The 17,300-nt window shown below is 37.0% G+C and overlaps 1 protein-coding gene across 7 annotated transcripts in view; it reads left to right on the forward strand.

Moving 5' to 3' along the window:
* The window catches only part of EXOC6 (exocyst complex component 6), a 216,631-nt gene that overhangs the window by 42,385 nt on the left and 156,946 nt on the right, over positions 1-17,300 (forward strand). For 4 of the 7 annotated variants that reach the window (XM_055081380.1, XM_024121372.3, XM_055081382.1 and 1 more), the window contains exons 2-6: positions 6,912-7,083; positions 8,369-8,416; positions 8,506-8,596; positions 11,296-11,341; positions 15,873-16,077. In XM_055081380.1, the coding sequence (XP_054937355.1) occupies positions 6,912-7,083; positions 8,369-8,416; positions 8,506-8,596; positions 11,296-11,341; positions 15,873-16,077 (562 nt within the window). Of the gene's footprint in view, positions 1-5,436; positions 5,568-6,911; positions 7,084-8,368; positions 8,417-8,505; positions 8,597-11,295; positions 11,342-15,872; positions 16,078-17,300 lie in introns of all 7 variants that reach the window. The other 3 variants (XM_055081379.1, XM_028480931.2, XM_055081381.1) reach the window with 1 other exon arrangement.

Here is a 17,300-nt window from a genome sequence, read left to right on the forward strand (position 1 = left end):
GTAATAAGAAGAGAGTTCTTTTTCACATAGTATCTTGTGAATGTTTGTTTTCCTTCAGAAAGATGTTTTCCTAAAAAAAATTAGAATATGATTAGTAAATTACGAATATTATTAACAGAACGTAGCATCTGTCTAAAATATCGAAGTAGCGTGAGTGCCTCCATTAAGACATTTGATTTGATGATAAAAGCATTAATTTTCAAAGAACCAATTTTAACATTTAAATGACATCTTAGTTTTCTTATATTTACTTTATTACCACTAGGTGGAGCCCTATGCATACAATTCAAGAGGCATTTCAGAAAGCACATTTACTTGTTTACATCCTATAAGCCTGATATATCAGATGATCATATACTGTGAGATAACTCATATTTCCGTACTTTGCATTGGTGTGGAAGATTGTATATAATGAAGATAGAAAGTGTGTACCTAAAATTTTTTTTTAGCTATGCTTTTAAGACATAAACATTTTTTAAGACAAATACAGGAATGCTTTTATGCATTCCTAGTTGCTAAAGTTAAAATATGTAAATAAAATCATAGTGTAGTGTAGTCCATCTTTGTTTTTCTTCACGAAGTTTTAAAGTCATCTCTTCTTTTAAAATTTATTTTGCATCTGATTTTTGTCTGATTAGCATTAAATTTTGCCAGAAGTAAGGTTTTATTGTGCTAAGCTTTTGGAAGTGCTGACTGGACTCTTATATTGAAGTCATTATCTATATATGTAGCACTAAGTTGCAACCATAGTGGATGTGGGTAGTGGAAAATTTACCGACTTTCTAATGTTCACTCTTTCTGGTTTTGTCATATCTGTGTGTATTTATTTATAGAAACTTGATTAGGCTTGCCAATAGACATTATAAAATCCCGGGGACATTTTGAAAGAAGAAAAAATTATTTTCATTAACATTATATATTGCTTGAACATTTAGAACAGCAATATATCTGGCACACTAATTAGATGGATACAACTGTTAACCAACTTAGGATTCAAGGAATGAATAGTGCTGAATGGTATTTCCTTTCTTGCCCTGCAAGTCAGAATTTCAAAGAATAATGATTATCATTCAAAGACATAAAAAGGAAAAAGAAAAATAGATTTTTCAGAGTCCCTTCAGCTGAGGTTAGCTGAGTACCCGCCTCTCAGTTTTCTCTGCTTCATACTTTGTTCCTCCTTATTTTCTTGCGTTTGTAATTTAATACTGCCTAACAATTAGCTATGCCTCAGTTCTCATCCCCTTTTTCTGTTCCTTGGATGATTTCACCTGATGGGTGCAACAGTGCACATCAGGGATTCCCTACTGAGTCATTCTCAATTGTTGATCTTCAAAGGTGATCTGGTTTGTTGCTATGCTGGTAACTTCTCTGCATTCTCATGCTGCTTATCACCATTTCTGATTGGAGAGGCTGTCTAAAATAATGGTTAAGAGCACTGGCTTTGGAGCTAGGTAGACCTGGGGTTAAATCTTGGTCCCACTACTCTGTGACTTTGGACTTAAAGTCTTAATCTTCCCAAACTACATTTGTAAATTGGGATGCTAACAGTATCTACATCATTAAGCTGTAGTGAATACTAATGAGATAATGCATGTAAATCACCTAATAGTGAGTACTTGGTTGTGTGTTACTGTTTTTTTTGTAGTCTTTATTAAATTAAGCCAGAAGCAGCAGAATATGACTCCTCTTTAGTCCACTAAGTCTCTGGGGAATTGTTGACAGGGAGTGCACATCTTCTCTGCTTCTCTCCATAAACGTCTCCCTCCACCTTCTCACCAGATTATCTCTATAATCAAGCATAGATCCCTTCAGAGAGAAGATTGATCATTCTTGCTATGCAAAAATTCTTGGGATAAGAATTGCTTTTCTTTTCTTCCTTTTTCCAGTGTTCTATACATACCCACCTTTTCTCCCTTCCTGCCTCTCTCTATTCACTTAGTTATTTGTTATTGGCTTTATTGGCAAATTTTTAGAGTAATTTTTTTTTTTTTTTTTTTTTGCGGTACGCGGGCCTCTCACCGCTGTGGCCCCTCCCGCTGCGGAGCACAGGCTCCGGACGCGCACGCCCAGCGGCCATGGCTCACGGGCTCAGCCGCTCCGCGGCATGTGGGATCCTCCCGGACTGGGGCACGGCACGAACCCGTGTCCCCTGCATCGGCAGGCGGACTCTCAACCACTGCGCCACCAGGGAAGCCCTAGAGTGATTATTTTTGACTTTACTTTTCATAAGAGTGGGTAGAGGGTTAAATCAACTACATGTCGTGATTAATGCCTTTTTTGAGTACTTGGATTTGGCTTTTAGATTTGTGTTGCATCTACTAAATTAAGAAAGGCAGAACTATGAACTTTCTAGGGTTCTTTTCAGGACCCTAGAATATTCTATCATTTGGTGAATTTTGGATTCTGGCACTTGCCAGGTCATCCTTCAATACTTTCTTTAAATGTAATTCATTTCTGTGATTTAGAACATTTCTTTATCTCAACTTCATTTCTGTATACTCTGATCAGAATGATCTTGTTGATATGGATTGTGGTTGACAAGTGGTTGTATCAGCTTGGAGTGCAGCTTGTACTCAGGACTGGAATGGCAGATGGTTACCAAGGGTCAGGAGAGACTTATCAGTAGGCAGATCAAGACCTACTCTTCCTTCTCATTCACAGTACTAATTCTTTAATGTTATTTTTATTTCCTATATTGGGACTTACCATTCTATTTTAATAGCAGAAGGCATGGAATATAAGTAGTTCACCCCTTTCAGGCTTTGGTTTTCTGTTAATGGATGGTGGGTATTACGTATGTCAGGATATTGTTTTTCTCCATACTAATAACATCAATAGGAAAAAAAGGTGTTCACGTGCTGTAATAGTTACACTGCTATTAAATGTTTTAATATATATGCTTTAATATATGTATTTTATTCCTATGTATGTGTGTATATATATAAATAGATGCTATGATAGATGCACTGGCAGTGTTCTGAATCACTATAAAGCAGGAGTAGTTTTTAAAGCTCTAGAGAATAAATTGGAAAGGCACACTAAGGTTTGGACATTAAGAACTTTCTAAAATAATATAGACTTCTGGGAAATAACTATTGTTTCTCTTCTTTCTTTTTATTTATATGTCAGTGTTATTTTTAAAAGAGATAACAGTATTGCCTTTGCACTCACAAAAGGAGTCAGACTTTCATTTGGAGTGACATTGTAGTAGGGCAGTCCTGAAATACTTGCTAGTTTTTTGCTACAATGCTACAACAGTAATAGAAGAAAAAAAAAAGATCCAGTTCTTTTGGTATTTTCTGTTTACTACCTGGTATTTTAAGAGCCAGATAAATATCAAACTTTTATTAAAATATGTAAAAAATGATCTTAGAAATGCATATATATACATTACTTAAAGAAATATAACACTTGTTCACAATTATGAAATAAAAATTTGTTTATAGCACACCAGGGTCAGTTAAATAAATTTCCTCTTGCACACAAATTTTCCTTTGGTATAATGTTGTTTGTTTAATTAAAAGTTCATGTTAGCTATATGTGTTAATTATGGGAAAAGCATGAGATGGGAATTCTGGTACTGCCTCAGTCACTCACTAACTAGGCGACACTGGGCAACTCATTTACCATTTCTATGCCTGTTTCCTCATTTGTAAAAAGGAGGCAATGATATTTTCTCTGGTGTGGTGTAAGAAATAAATGAAACATTAGATGTAAAAATTATAAAAGTCCCTATACAATTGTCAGGTATTAGGGGGAGTCCACTCCTACAGCATGGGTAATTGAGTGTTAGCTATTTGATATTTGAAGCCAGTACTTAATTATTCAGCAGATGGTTCACTTATTTAACAAGGATTTGGTTGTCTCTTATGTGCATACTATGATAGTAGCCAGTGTATATTGAGCACTTACTATGTGTCAGTTACTGTGCTAAGAGTTTTTCATATATTTACTAATTTAATCCTCATAACACTCTGATGTAGATACTTTTTTAAATCCCTGTTTTATTGTTGAGAGAATTTGGATTTAGAGAAGTTGGATGGCTTAGCTGAGGTTGAACAGCTAGTAAGTGTCCTTTTTGATTCCATCCATCCATCTGTCCATCTATCAATTATTTATTGACCATCTGCTACATGGTAGGCTCTATTCTAGGGCTGGTTGTACAACAGGGAACAAAACAGACAAAAACTCTCTGCCCTCCTGCAACTTACATTCCAGTGAGCAAAGACAGAAAATAAAAGTGTGAAAGAGAGTATATTCAATAGTGGTAAGAGTGATGCAGTGACAAAGTAAATTCCTTTCTTTTAGAAAAAAAAAAAAAGCAGGAAAGGGAAGTGTGTGTGTGTGTGTGTGTGTGTGTGTGTGTGTGTGTGTGTGTTTATAATGTGGATATTGTGGCCAGAAAGGGCTTCATCAAGAAGGAGACCCAAAAACCTGAAGGAGGAGAGGGAGACAGCCATGTGTGAGAAATGTGATCCAGCTAGAGGAAACAGCATGTGCAAAGCATAGAACAGGAATGTGCTTGGTGTGTTTCAGGAACCACAAGGAGGCCAGTGTTGCTGGCGTGGAATAAGTAAAGTATTAGGAAGTGAGGTCATTGTGATAATATGGGGCAGAATTATGTAGGGCTTTATAGGCTGCTGTAAGAAAAATAGGGTTTTGAGCAGAAGAGAGACATGGGGTCTGACTTATATTTTAGTGGGATTATTTTGTCTACTTTGTTGAGAACAGACTGAAGGGAAACAAGGGTGGAATCAAGGAGACTGGTTAGGGAGCTGTTGGCAATAATCTAGGCAAGACACGTTGTTGGCTTAGTGCAGGGTGATACCAGTGGAGGTAGTGAGATGTGGCTGGATTGTTTCAGTGGGGAGGTGAGAGAAGAGAATAGTCAGGGATGATTTCAAGGTTTTTTTGCCTGAACAACTAGAATAATGGAGTTTACTAAGATGAGGGAAGGCTGTGGGAGGACCAGGGTTTGGGGAAGAAGATAGGAATTCATTTTGGACATATTTGAGGTGCTTATCAGATATCCAGTTGGAGTGATGCATGAGTTTGAAGTTCAAGGGAGAGGTCAGGCCTAGAAATATAAATTTGGGAGGTGTCAGAGTGTTTATGGAATTTAAAACTCTAAGTCTAGGTGAGATCTAGAGACAGTATAGGTAGAAAAGAGAAGATATCCAAGATCAGAGCCTAGTTCTAGCTTAGCTCTTGAAGGCCCAAGTTCTTAATGCTTGCAACCTTATATTGCTGTGTCTAGTGTTATAATAGGTACTTGCTAAAAATCTGCCACATGGAGGCTGCCCTCAAGAAGCTTATGGTCTTTGTGGAGAAACACAATGTATGACATATACTTGAAACATTTAAGTTACAATGTGAAGAAATATTTGTATATAACGTGTCAAGAGTGAGCAGACTGACTTTTCGTCTGTCCTACAGATGAAAAGATTACTTGGCATGGAAATGATTGAAAAAGGCCTGCTGGAGGAAATGGGACTTGAACTGAACCTCAAACCATGGGCAACAGATGGGGGCGCACATTTTTGGGAGGTCCCCAAGACTGCTTTCAGGTTCAGTATGGTCCAGTGGTTGACACTCTGTGCTCCCAACTCAGGGGGCCCGGGTTTGATCCCTGGTTGGGGAACTAAGATCCCACATACTGCAACTAAGCCTGTGTGCCGCAGCTAGAGAAGCCCGCGCACTGCAACCAAAGCCCAGTGCAGCCTAAATAAATAAATAAAATAATAATAATTTAAAAAAAGATACAGATTAAAATTAACAACAGGAGAAGGCACATCAGGCAGGAGCTAGGAGAATTCCAGCAGGGAGCTTCCAATTGTCCTTTCCTACTGGAGTCATGTGGACAGCACTTATTTCCCCCAGCAATGATGCATGATAACAGTCATGGAGTATTACTAACCAGGGAAGCTCTCCCAAGCCATGGTGTCTTTTACTGGGGGTTGTCCCATAGGCACGGCTGACTGCCTGAGTTGCTGATCTTAATCTTCAGCCCCTCCAGAGCTCATACCATGTGGTCCCATGCCCCCATCAACTGTAAATCACATTGTAAGTCACACTGTTAGCTTAGACTATTTGGCATTGCCCTAAGCGCCCAAGTAAACAAAGGCATCTATCAGGCAGGACATTCCAAAGGCTAACCGCCCAGGAGTTGGGGGCAAGGGCCAAACCTTTTTTTGGGCAAGGTTAATCCTTTCCTGCATGGTGGATGGGGAAGTCCCTCAATGTGGAGACAGCAGGAGCTAAGATACAGTAGGAGTGCAAACATCATGTTTAGAGAACATTGGGGTGATTGCAGTATGGCCTTATACTTGGGAATATGAACTCTGGAGCCAGATTACCAGGATTCATATCCCATATTCATGTTCATTCCACAACTATCAACTAGCTGTCACTTGCTAGTTGTGGAATTTATGACAGTTACATAATCTGTAATTTACCTGTAAATTAGCAAGGGTAATAACAATACTACGTTCGTTACAGGCTTGTTATGAGGATTAAAGAGTTAATATATAAAGCACTCAGAATATGTCCTGACACATAGTAAATGCTGTAGAAATCAGGAGTTTGTTCATTCATTCCTTCATCATTCACTTAGTGATTCATTTTTGAGCACTAGTATGTTGAAGACTCATCTCCTGAATCTCAGACTTTTATTTCCAGATGCCTAGTGATATATCTAGAGGGCTTGTGGCTCTTTAAATATTGACATGTTCAAAAAGAAATTAAGTATTTTCCACCCAAATTATTTCTATTAATGTCAGTACTATCAACCTAGTTTGTTTGTTCAGAGATTTTATTTTAAGATATCAGCTCTTGCAGAGATTGGGCTTAATAAAGAGTAAATTTTGGTGAACTGGGAAGTTAATGTTAGCTTTCTTTTTGTATATTTACAGGTCTGTGTATGATGACCAACCAAATGCACACAAGAAGTTTATGGAAAAGTTAGATGCTTGTATCCGTAATCATGACAAGGAAATTGAAAAGATGTGTAATTTTCATCATCAGGGTTTTGTAGATGCTATTACAGAACTCCTTAAAGTAAGGACTGATGCAGAAAAACTGAAGGTAAGAAATAGTTAAAATTCTATTTACCTTTGCTCTCAAATTACTCAAGTATTAGTTTATAGTGCATACTTACAAATCATTATTAAATGCACTATTTTTAAGAAATGGATTAGTGTACATATTTGGGAATGCTCTATTAATACAGTTGTCATGCTAATAACAGGAGTAATCTCTTTTTTTTTTTTTTTTTTTGTAAACCAAGTAATGCATTGACTTACCAGGATTTCTTTCCATGCAGGGAACTGAACTAAAAAAATTCACACAATGGAAGGCCTCATTTGGAGTTTTAGAGTTCTAAAGTGACGATTAGTACAATATTGATAAAAAACTATCTTCTGAAAACTTGCAAAAACTTACTATAAATGATTGTGTTCTCAAAATTATTTAATAATAGTGAAACTGGTTTTTGGATTTTTTTTCTTAGTTTAATAGCAATGTGTAGTTTTCTTAAGGAAAGTTGGTCTACATTTTCTGCCACACAGCAAAAACATTATTTATTAAATGAGACCTGGATTTGTTCTGTCAGAATACAAAATATTTAGTTATAAGAATTGTCCTATTTATCTTTCTTTACATTTGGAGAGCTTAGCAGACAGAATGACCCTGGTTCACCAGAGGTTATGATTAGAAAACCATTATATAAAGGATATTCAGATAACAAGAGACCAAATACAGCATCAATGAGGTCACTGAGCATCTTTGTTCAGAAATTAATGAGATTTTTAATAAACCAGAATGTGCTTCCTTACTATGATGACCTAATGAGTCACTTAATATGTGGGAAAATTTGAGGTTGAGCTTTGCCTGCACCTGCAGCATTAAAATGTTGCTGTGGATTGAGATTTCCGTGTTTGATGTTAATCAACCACCCAGTGTTTGCATTCAGCAAAGTATGAATGTTTAATTACCATAAAATGCAATCACCATTTCCTACAGACAATGAATGGCACATAGACCCCATTGAAGTTATCAAAAAGGGACCAGTGGTCAACTGGGTCAGTGATTTGAATTGTTTTACAGACTTAGAGAAGCAAGTAAAGTTCAAAAATCTGGATTAAATTTGAGAAGTTTGCCACAGAATCTGTTAAAAAGAACTGTCATAAGTAATTGAAGTTAACAAAAGCCCTTTTCAATCAAAAGTTCAAGTTCAAGCTGTAGAGTTAATTTGAATTTGCATTTCTTTGTTCTAAGTTTCTCATGAAGCATGATCTGATTACAAGGGTGAGCAGTTACATCAGGGCAGTTTTATGCCTATTTGTCTAACTAAGGTGAAATTATTTTTAAGGTGCAAGTTACTGATACCAACCGAAGATTTCAAGATGCTGGAAAGGAGGTGAGAAAATGATACATTTTTTTGTGTATTCAATATGTGGATGCAATTTAACTGTTCATTTTAAAATATGGACATTTCTTTTTTTTAAGGTGATAGTCCAAACAGAAGATATTATTCGATGTAGAATTCAGCAGAGGAATATTACAACTGTAGTAGAAAAATTGCAGTTATGCCTTCCAGGTAAGTTAAACTTGTCTATAATGTAACGTTCAGCTTGGTGAAATTGTAATTTAATGGTAGTGTATAGTCATTATTCATTATAGGTATTACAGATTACGTGGTGATTGTCCCCCCCCAAAGCCCATGGTATTCTTTCTTATCTACTTTATTCCCTGAATTTTCATAGTTTTCCTTATTATAAGGCCCCTATTTGATGATCTGTCACATCGGTCTCCTAGAACAACCTCTACCTTTCCATTTCCTTTCTGCCTAGTTTGCCCTTTGTCCCTCCCCAACCCACCCCCTGCCTTTTTCCCCCTCAGAATACTTTCCCATGGAGAGAGTGTCTTTTGATTACATTTTCTTTCATTTTCCTAATTTGCCTAATTTTTTTACCTTTAGTTTTCCATTGTTTTCTTTTTGTCACTTAAGCAGGTTTGTCTTTGGTCACAATTTCATTTTGCTAATAAGAAAACATCCAAAAGTGCTAGATCTTTTCCCTTTTTCGGTCTTGCCTTTCCTCCTATATTTTGGGAAGACTGACTTTTTAGGTGTCTGAGTTTCTGGTGTCTCTGTTAGGGCTCACATATTCCTGGGACATCAAATAAATTCTGAAGAAACTAACCAGTACTTTCTTTACCTGGATATACCCTGTTCAAACAAAAGGAAACAGGTATATGACATCCCTTTTTAATATAGTAAGCTAAATCTCAGTGTCCCATTTTTAACTTATTTTTTTTTTGGAAGGAACCTGAACCCCCATATCCAGGGCAATAGAATAAGGTGCTTTGTATAATATTTATATAATGTAAATTTAGCTTAGACTACAAATTACATAAACTGTTAGCATATTTTATTAGCTAAAAAAATTGTTTTCTGGCTTGTGAGAATAAAGCTTTTCTTTTTTGTTTTAGAATCACTGAAATTCTGCTCATCTTAATTTCTAATGGACCCAGGGATATGTGCACATTAACTTTGAGTAAATAAAATGTCTGCTTATTATGTTAGCTTTTAGGGTTGAGAAACCTATTTCCTTATAGTAATGCTTAATAATACCTCTTTGTCACCATCAGATACACTGAAATAGTCATGAACACAGCCTCTAGGTTTGAATGCTTTGTCCCTGAATGGTAATAAGCCTAAAAAATTGGGTACTGATGGAATAAGAAAGAGTAAATTCATCTTATTCAACCCTAGTGGGCTATTTGAAATAGAGAAATAAAGGGAAGTAGAAGCTAGATTTTTTTTTTACTGCTACTGTCTTTGCTCTCAAGGCTGGACAGGAAATCTGAGTTCATATCAACATTGTGTTCTTAATAGCCACATCCAGAGCTACCTCCTTTCCTCCATCTATCCTTCTATCTAATTATACACTCATACATACTTTTTTGTGTCAGGCATTATGGTAGGTATTGGAAATATAAAGTTGAAAATGATATAGTCCCAGCTCTGAAGGGTCCCACCATCTAATGTGAATAAAGACAAGTAAGCCATTACTGTACAACTGCCTAACTCCTCCTTAGATTAAGAGGAGTATGAGAGGATATAAGAAGTCACAGGGTAAACAATGCATTTTCCTGGTGTATTAGTTAATTAATTATTTTTGAGGAAAGCATTATTTTTATATGAAAACGATATGGAAATAATATAAGGTAGATGTGAAATTTACATGAATTGTTGAGATAAAACAGGAGACTTCAAAGAAAGTTTATACTTGTAGCAGCAGTTTTTTAGGCTCTTTCCTAGGTTATGTGTTCACTGTAACTCTTTGATTGGAAAATGTGAGATACATTGCATTGCAATAAAGGGACTTGGATAGAGATATACATAGGGTCTAAAGAGTTAGGGCTGGTTCATTATAGCCACCATTGCAGTTTTTATGGTTTTTCAGGCAGTTAAACAATATCTTTTATGAACCTGAAGCCCCCTAGGGAGTAGCCATAAGACTGTAAAAAATCTGAAAAAAAAATGTGTCTATCTCTCTTGTCTAGGAAAATGTGAGCTGACTTGATAATCTAACAGTAATTTACCTACTTTATACTTTGAAATTTTACTAAGGATGAACGGTAATCTACATTGTTGCATTAAAACCTTTTTGGTGGCAGTGTGTCTTCTTGCTGAAGCTTATAACAATTTTATTGAATAATTGTATTTCTGAGCCTTCGATGGAAATGATAAAACAAATATAGATACTTTGTTATGTTTATTTATGCCTTTATTATAATTTACTCTCCGCTGTAAACTTTTGAGTTTTTTCTTTCTCTCTGTGTTTGGTGTAAAATTTTGTTTAGTGAGCTGTAACACAGTTGCATTATTTTATTTGGTATATTGAATCAAAATCAATTAATCTCACGTTGCTCAACTTTCTCTCTCAAATAACTAAAATCCAAACTTCCACTTCCACTGCAGGAAGAGATATTAGTAAGTTTCTGATTAGGATAACTGTTACTAGATTGATGTCTCAGTTATAGGTGTCAGCATGTACAAGTGTTCCCAGTTCAATATAATGTATTAATTTATATAATATAATGTTCAATATATGTAGAAATTAAAATGTTTTCATTTAATTGAGGTATAAAATTTTATTTGAAAATATAAGCCTAAATCAAGGTACAGAGAAAATTACTGAATTTATATGTTCTTCCCTGCTTTAATTTTTTTCATCTCTCAAAAATTTTTTTTATTTTGAAAGCTAAAATAAGTTATATTTTTTAATGCAGTGCTGGAAATGTACAGTAAGCTGAAAGAACAGATGAGTGCAAAAAGGTGAGTTGTTTTCTTTCCTAATTGTTTTTAATAAGAGGTTTTTTTCCTATTACTGAGAGCATAGATAAAATTACTGTAAATTATAGTGAATCATCTGAAGTTTTGCTTTTCTGTGTTTAACTATTCTTTGTTAATGCAATTTGCCCATCAGGATCATTCAGTAAAGCAGTCCTTAGCCATTTATTTGTGGATCCTTGTCCTTTGTAATTGATATCAGAGATTGATAATATTGATGAAGAACAAATAGACAACTGAACAGGAATGAAAAAATATTGATTAACTTAACACATTAACGCATACGATCAAAGGCTAAGTGTGTACTTTGTGAAAGCAAAGTGTGGGTAGTTACATTTTGACAATCTGGGCTAGTGTAGTTCATGTTCTCTTTTATAATACATATGAATACATGACAGATGAAAGATAAAGTAATTTAAAGTAGTTTATGAATTGCTGTAGGAGCATTAGATGTAATTATGTTTAAAATGTTTTAAAGATGACAATTTTAAATTACATAGAAAAATCAGAATGAGATGTGCTTGAAATAATCATTTTTTCTTTATTAATAACTGCTTAATTTTCACATCGCAGTATATGCAAATCTGTACTCAGATTTGTGTATGTTCTGCTTCGTAGTGCTTTACTTTTATTATTATTACTTTTATTGGTCTTTACCAATTGGTACTAATTAGTAGAATGATTTTGTTCCTAACTAATACATGAGCCATAATCTATTCTGAAAGAGTCTTTTAGGGCTTCCCTGGTGGCGCAGTGGTTGAGAGTCCGCCTGCCAATGCAGGGGACACGGGTTCGTGCCCCAGTCTGGGAAGATCCCACATGCCGCGGAGCAGCTGGGCCCGTGAGACATGGCCGCTGAGCCTGTGCGCCCGGAGCCTGTGCAAGAGTCTTTTATTTTATGTGTATATTATTAATTTATTGTATTTTATCTATCAAAGTTGTACATCCTTATATTTTAAGTACAATAATAGTTAATAGTTCTGTGTGTTTGTTGCAAAAAAAAAAACCAGACATCACCTTCCCTTTTTGCCATTCACCATTCCTCCTTCCTAGGGGCAAAAACCTTTACCTCTTTTAAGAAATTATTTTGGTATTTACATTTATGTCATTAAATAACTAACTTTTACTATTACTTCTCTATTTTCAAGCTTGGGACATTATATATTTCTTCAGATATTTCATAATCTAATATTTATATCTAAATTTACACAGTTGTCCCCAAAATGTCTTATATCTTCTTTTCCTTCCTGAAATATTGGTTAGTATGTATTTTTTTGTCACTGTAATCTAGAATAGTCTTCCCACTTTTCTTTGTTTTTCATGAAAAACAAAGAAAAGGTTAGTTGTAGACCAGGGCATTTTGGATTTGTTTGATCATTCTCTCATGATTAGATGCAGATTACATGTTTTTGGCATGAGTACAACATAAGTCGTATTGTGTATGACATCAGAAGGTATATGCTATCAGATTATCTCTAGGTTATCCTAAATTTGATCATTTGCTTAAGGGGATGGCTATCAGATCTCTTAAGAAAAGGTATATTTTTCTCTTTGCAATTAATAAATAATCTGTGGGGGGTGATATTTTGAGTCCTGTTTCTTGACAGTCTTTCACCCAGTGGTTTTAGGATTTTTATTTTAGTCACTTATCACATTGGGGTTACAAAATGGTGATTTTTATACTTCTATCATTCCTTTAACATTTATTAGCTGGCTTTTTTATGTAAAGAACTTTTCGTCTTTTTAGCTCTTTGTTTTTCTGATTATCTCTATGGACTCACAGATTTTTAAAAAATAAATGAGTTATAATCTGTAATTCTCTTTATTCTTTTTGATGCACAAATTGTCCCCAGTTTGGCTAGGGGAACCCCTTAAGCCAGTTCCTGTGTCATTTGTCTTTGAGTGCTTTCTTACTTATCATACAATGAGTAAGATGTTCCAGGCTCATGTTGTACTTTTCTTGTCCTAGATCTGGAGGCGTCCTCCAAAGTACAGCTCCTTTTAGTGAGTAATGGTATTTAGAAAGTAAGATCTGCATATGCATGCTAGGTAGGCTTATTATATCTCACACACACACACACACACACACACACACACACCCCTATCTTTCATGCCCTCCAGCTTCCACATTTGCCATTGAGAAGTCTGAAGTCATTCTGATTTCTCATCCATAGTTTGTGACCCACATTTTCTCTCTTTTAGTATCTTCTCTTTGTCATCTGTGGTCTGTAATTTCCTGGTGTGAGCTTTGATGTGGGTGGGTCTGTTTACTTCCATTGTGCTGGGTAGTTTGTGAACCTACTTTTTTTTTTTACGTGAAAGTGAGTTTATTTTTAAAACTTTTTTTTAGTTTTATAAATTTATTTATTTATTTATTTTTGGCTGCATTGGGTCTTCGTTGCTGCGCGTGGGCTTTCTCTAGTTGCGGCAAGCAGGGGCTACTCTTTGTTGCAGTGCGCGGGCTTCTCATTGTGGTGGCTTCTCTTGTGGAGCACGCACGGGCTCTAGGCACGCGGGCTTCAGCAGTTGTGGCATGTGGGCTCAGTAGTTGTGGCTCACGGGCTTACAGTGCAGGCTCAGTAGTCGGAGCGCATGGGCTCAGTTGCTCCCTGGCATGTGGGAGATTCCTGGACCAGGGATACAACCCGTGTCCCCTGCATTGGCAGGCGGACTCTTAACCACTGCACCACCAGGGAAGTCCCTCTTTTTCTTCTTTAAAAAAAATTATTTTTTGTCGCACAGATATCAGTGTTTTAAGTCAGGTTGGATGTACCAAGGTCTCTGTTAGTCCAGTGGTTGGGACTCGGAGCTCCCACTGCAGGAGATTATTCCCAACCCCGGGCTCGCGAACCAAGATCCTGCAAGCCCTGTGGGGTGGCAAAAAAAAAAAGAATAACAAAGTAAAAAATAAAATAAGCACACACACACACACACACACACACACACACACACACACACACACACACACACAAAATATATATATATATATAGATAGATGAATCAACGACCGGGAGGTATATCAGTACCACAATAGTAAAAAAGAGGAGGAGGAAAATGGAAGAAAAAGGGGGGCGGAGCGAGGCCTTGGATGTGGAGGGCGGGGCCTAAGCAAGGGCGACGTTTGGGCAGTGGGTGGGGCCAATGCTCTGGACCCACAGGTCTGGAAAAGGCCCTGGGGGCTGTGGGCGGTGGGGCTTAGGCTCAAGGAACAGAAGGTTCCCAGACGTGCCCCCCACCCCTGGTCTCAGAGGGCGGGGGACCTCACCTGGGAGCCCAGCAGGCTTCCTGGGCTCCAGTGGTCAGGGCAAACACCCTCCTCTCCTCTCCTGCTCCTCTGTCCCGGAGGGCCCCTCCCACCTGCCTCTCCTGATCTCCCCTGCCTCCCTCCTATGCCTCCAGGACCCGCGTGGCCTGGATGGGGCTTTGGAGGTGGGGGGACAGGCTTGGGAGCTCACCAGGCTCCCCCGGCCCAGTGGGCCAGGCGATCGATCACCCTCCGCTCCTCTCCCGCTCCTCCCAGAGAGTCCCTCCCACCTGCCTCTCCTGATCTCCCTGGCTTCAGGGGCGCCGATCCTGTCTGGCCTCCACTTCTCCTCCCCGCTCAGTCCCCCTACCTCCAACTGGTTCACTCCCATCTCCTTGGGCATCACAGTCCCGCACCAGTGGCTGGCAGGAGCCCTAGTTTTGGGGAGATGCTAACTCCACGTCTTCCCACACCACCATCTTCACCAATGCTTTTATAAGTAATAGGCATTCAAGAAATATTTTTTGAATTGAAAAAAAAATTACACTATTAATGGCTTTTTAAATGGTTTTTGTGACACAATATTATTTCTAATTGCCTTAAATAGTGTAAAATTTTCCAAAAAATTTTTCTTAAAATATATTTTACTTTTGGGGCTTCCCTGGTGGCGCAGTGGTTGGGAGTCTGCCTGCCGATGCAGGGGACGCGGGTTCGTGCCCTGGTCCGGGAGGGTCCCGCATGCTGCAGAGTGGCTGGGCCCGTGAGCCGTGGCCGCTGAGCCTGCGCGTCCGGAGCCTGTGCTCCGCAACGGGAGAGGCCACAGCGGTGAGAGGCCCGCGTACCGCAAAAAAAAAAAAAAAAAATTTTACTTTAATTTGATTTAAACGTGTGCTGTGTACTTTTTTGATGGTAGGTGATGTGGATGGGAGAGATATCATGAAATCATATATCAAATAACTAAATATTCTAATTAAAAATTTTGGAACTATTGTACATATATACATTTAAGGTATTGTGATGACTGTGATAATGCTTGTGATGTTATAGATTTAGGTGAACTGAAGTAAAGAAGTTGTTAGTGAATTTTCATCCTGCAACTTTTTCATATGGTTTATAGTTTGTGCTTAGTAAATAGCAATAAATGTTAATTTTATTTATTTTTACTGTAACAATATCCTTTTTGTTGGGAGTGTTGGACTGATTATTTGGACTTACTTGTAAAATAAATGTAATAAGAACTTTTTATAGAGTGTTCTTTTTAACTTCTCACAGGTATTATTCTGCTCTAAAAACTATGGAACAATTAGAGAATGTGTATTTTCCCCGGGTTAGTCAATACCGGTTTTGTCAGCTAATGATAGAAAATCTTCCTAAGCTCCGTGAAGACATTAAAGAAATCTCCATGTCTGATCTCAAAGACTTTTTGGAAAGCATTCGCAAACATTCTGACAAAATAGGTGAAACAGCAATGAAACAGGTGAGACTAAAAAGTAGAATTTTATTTATTTATTGAAGTATAATTGATTTACAATGCTGTGCCAATCTCTGCTGTACAGCAGAGTGACTCAGTTTTACACATACAGACATTCTTAAAAAGGAGACTTTTAATTTAATGTTAGTTAATAATCTAGGTTATAGAATATACCCAAAGTTTACTTTTTTTACTTACATAAAATACTTGTTTTTGTTTAGTTTTAGCTTTTTCTTAGCTTTCCTTATTTTTGTTTAGAATGGATTTCATCAGCATTTCTTCTTTGGTTTGCAGTTATTCCTTATTTAATTAAGTAAAGTTGATCTAACTTGATTCACCAACTGATCTCTCAGCAATCTTCCCCATGTATGTAGTATCACATTAACTTTTTCAGCAGTCAAATTTGGTATAAAATTAGCTAAAAAGTGGCAGCTACAGAGGCAAGTGGGAGCCCTTTTATGCCAAGGTTATAAATTGTTCTCTTTTTAAAGCAAATTGAAAGTATTATCTTTGAATTAACTCCTACAGCTCAGTAACAAAAAGGCAAACAATGGGAAAATATTTGGCAGTTATAAAATTAATGTACCTGCCTTTTGAATCAGCAGTTCCTCTCCTAGGTATTACCAATGAGAAATGAAAGCACATCCTCATGATGCTCGATGCTCAGCAGCTTTGTTCACAACTAGCCAAAAACTGGAAACAAGCCAAATGGACATCAGAAGGAGAATGGGTACACAAATTGTGCTATACTCATGCAATGGAATATTACTTAGCAATAAGAAGGAATGAATTTCTGATATGTGTCACAACACATATGAATCTCCCAGACATTATGCTGACCTACAGAAGCTGGACACAGAAAAGCACACACTTATATCTATTTGCATGCAATTATAAAGCAGGCAAAACTAATTTAAGGTTAAAAAAACCAACTGATCTCTCAGCAATCTTCCCCATGTATGTAGTATCACATTAACTTTTTCAGCAGTCAAATTTGGTATAAAATTAGCTAAAAAGTGGCAGCTACAGAGGCAAGTGGGAGCCCTTTTATGCTAAGGTTATAAATTGTTCTCTTTTTAAAGCAAATTGAAAGTATTATCTTTGAATTAACTCCTACAGCTCAGTAACAAAAAGGCAAACAATGGGAAAATATTTGGCAGTTATAAAATTAATGTACCTGCCTTTTGAATCAGCAGTTCCTCTCCTAGGTATTACCAATGAGAAATGAA

Source organism: Physeter macrocephalus, chromosome 20, assembly GCF_002837175.3.
Source record: "Physeter macrocephalus isolate SW-GA chromosome 20, ASM283717v5, whole genome shotgun sequence".
Classification (NCBI taxonomy): Eukaryota; Metazoa; Chordata; class Mammalia; order Artiodactyla; family Physeteridae; genus Physeter; species Physeter macrocephalus.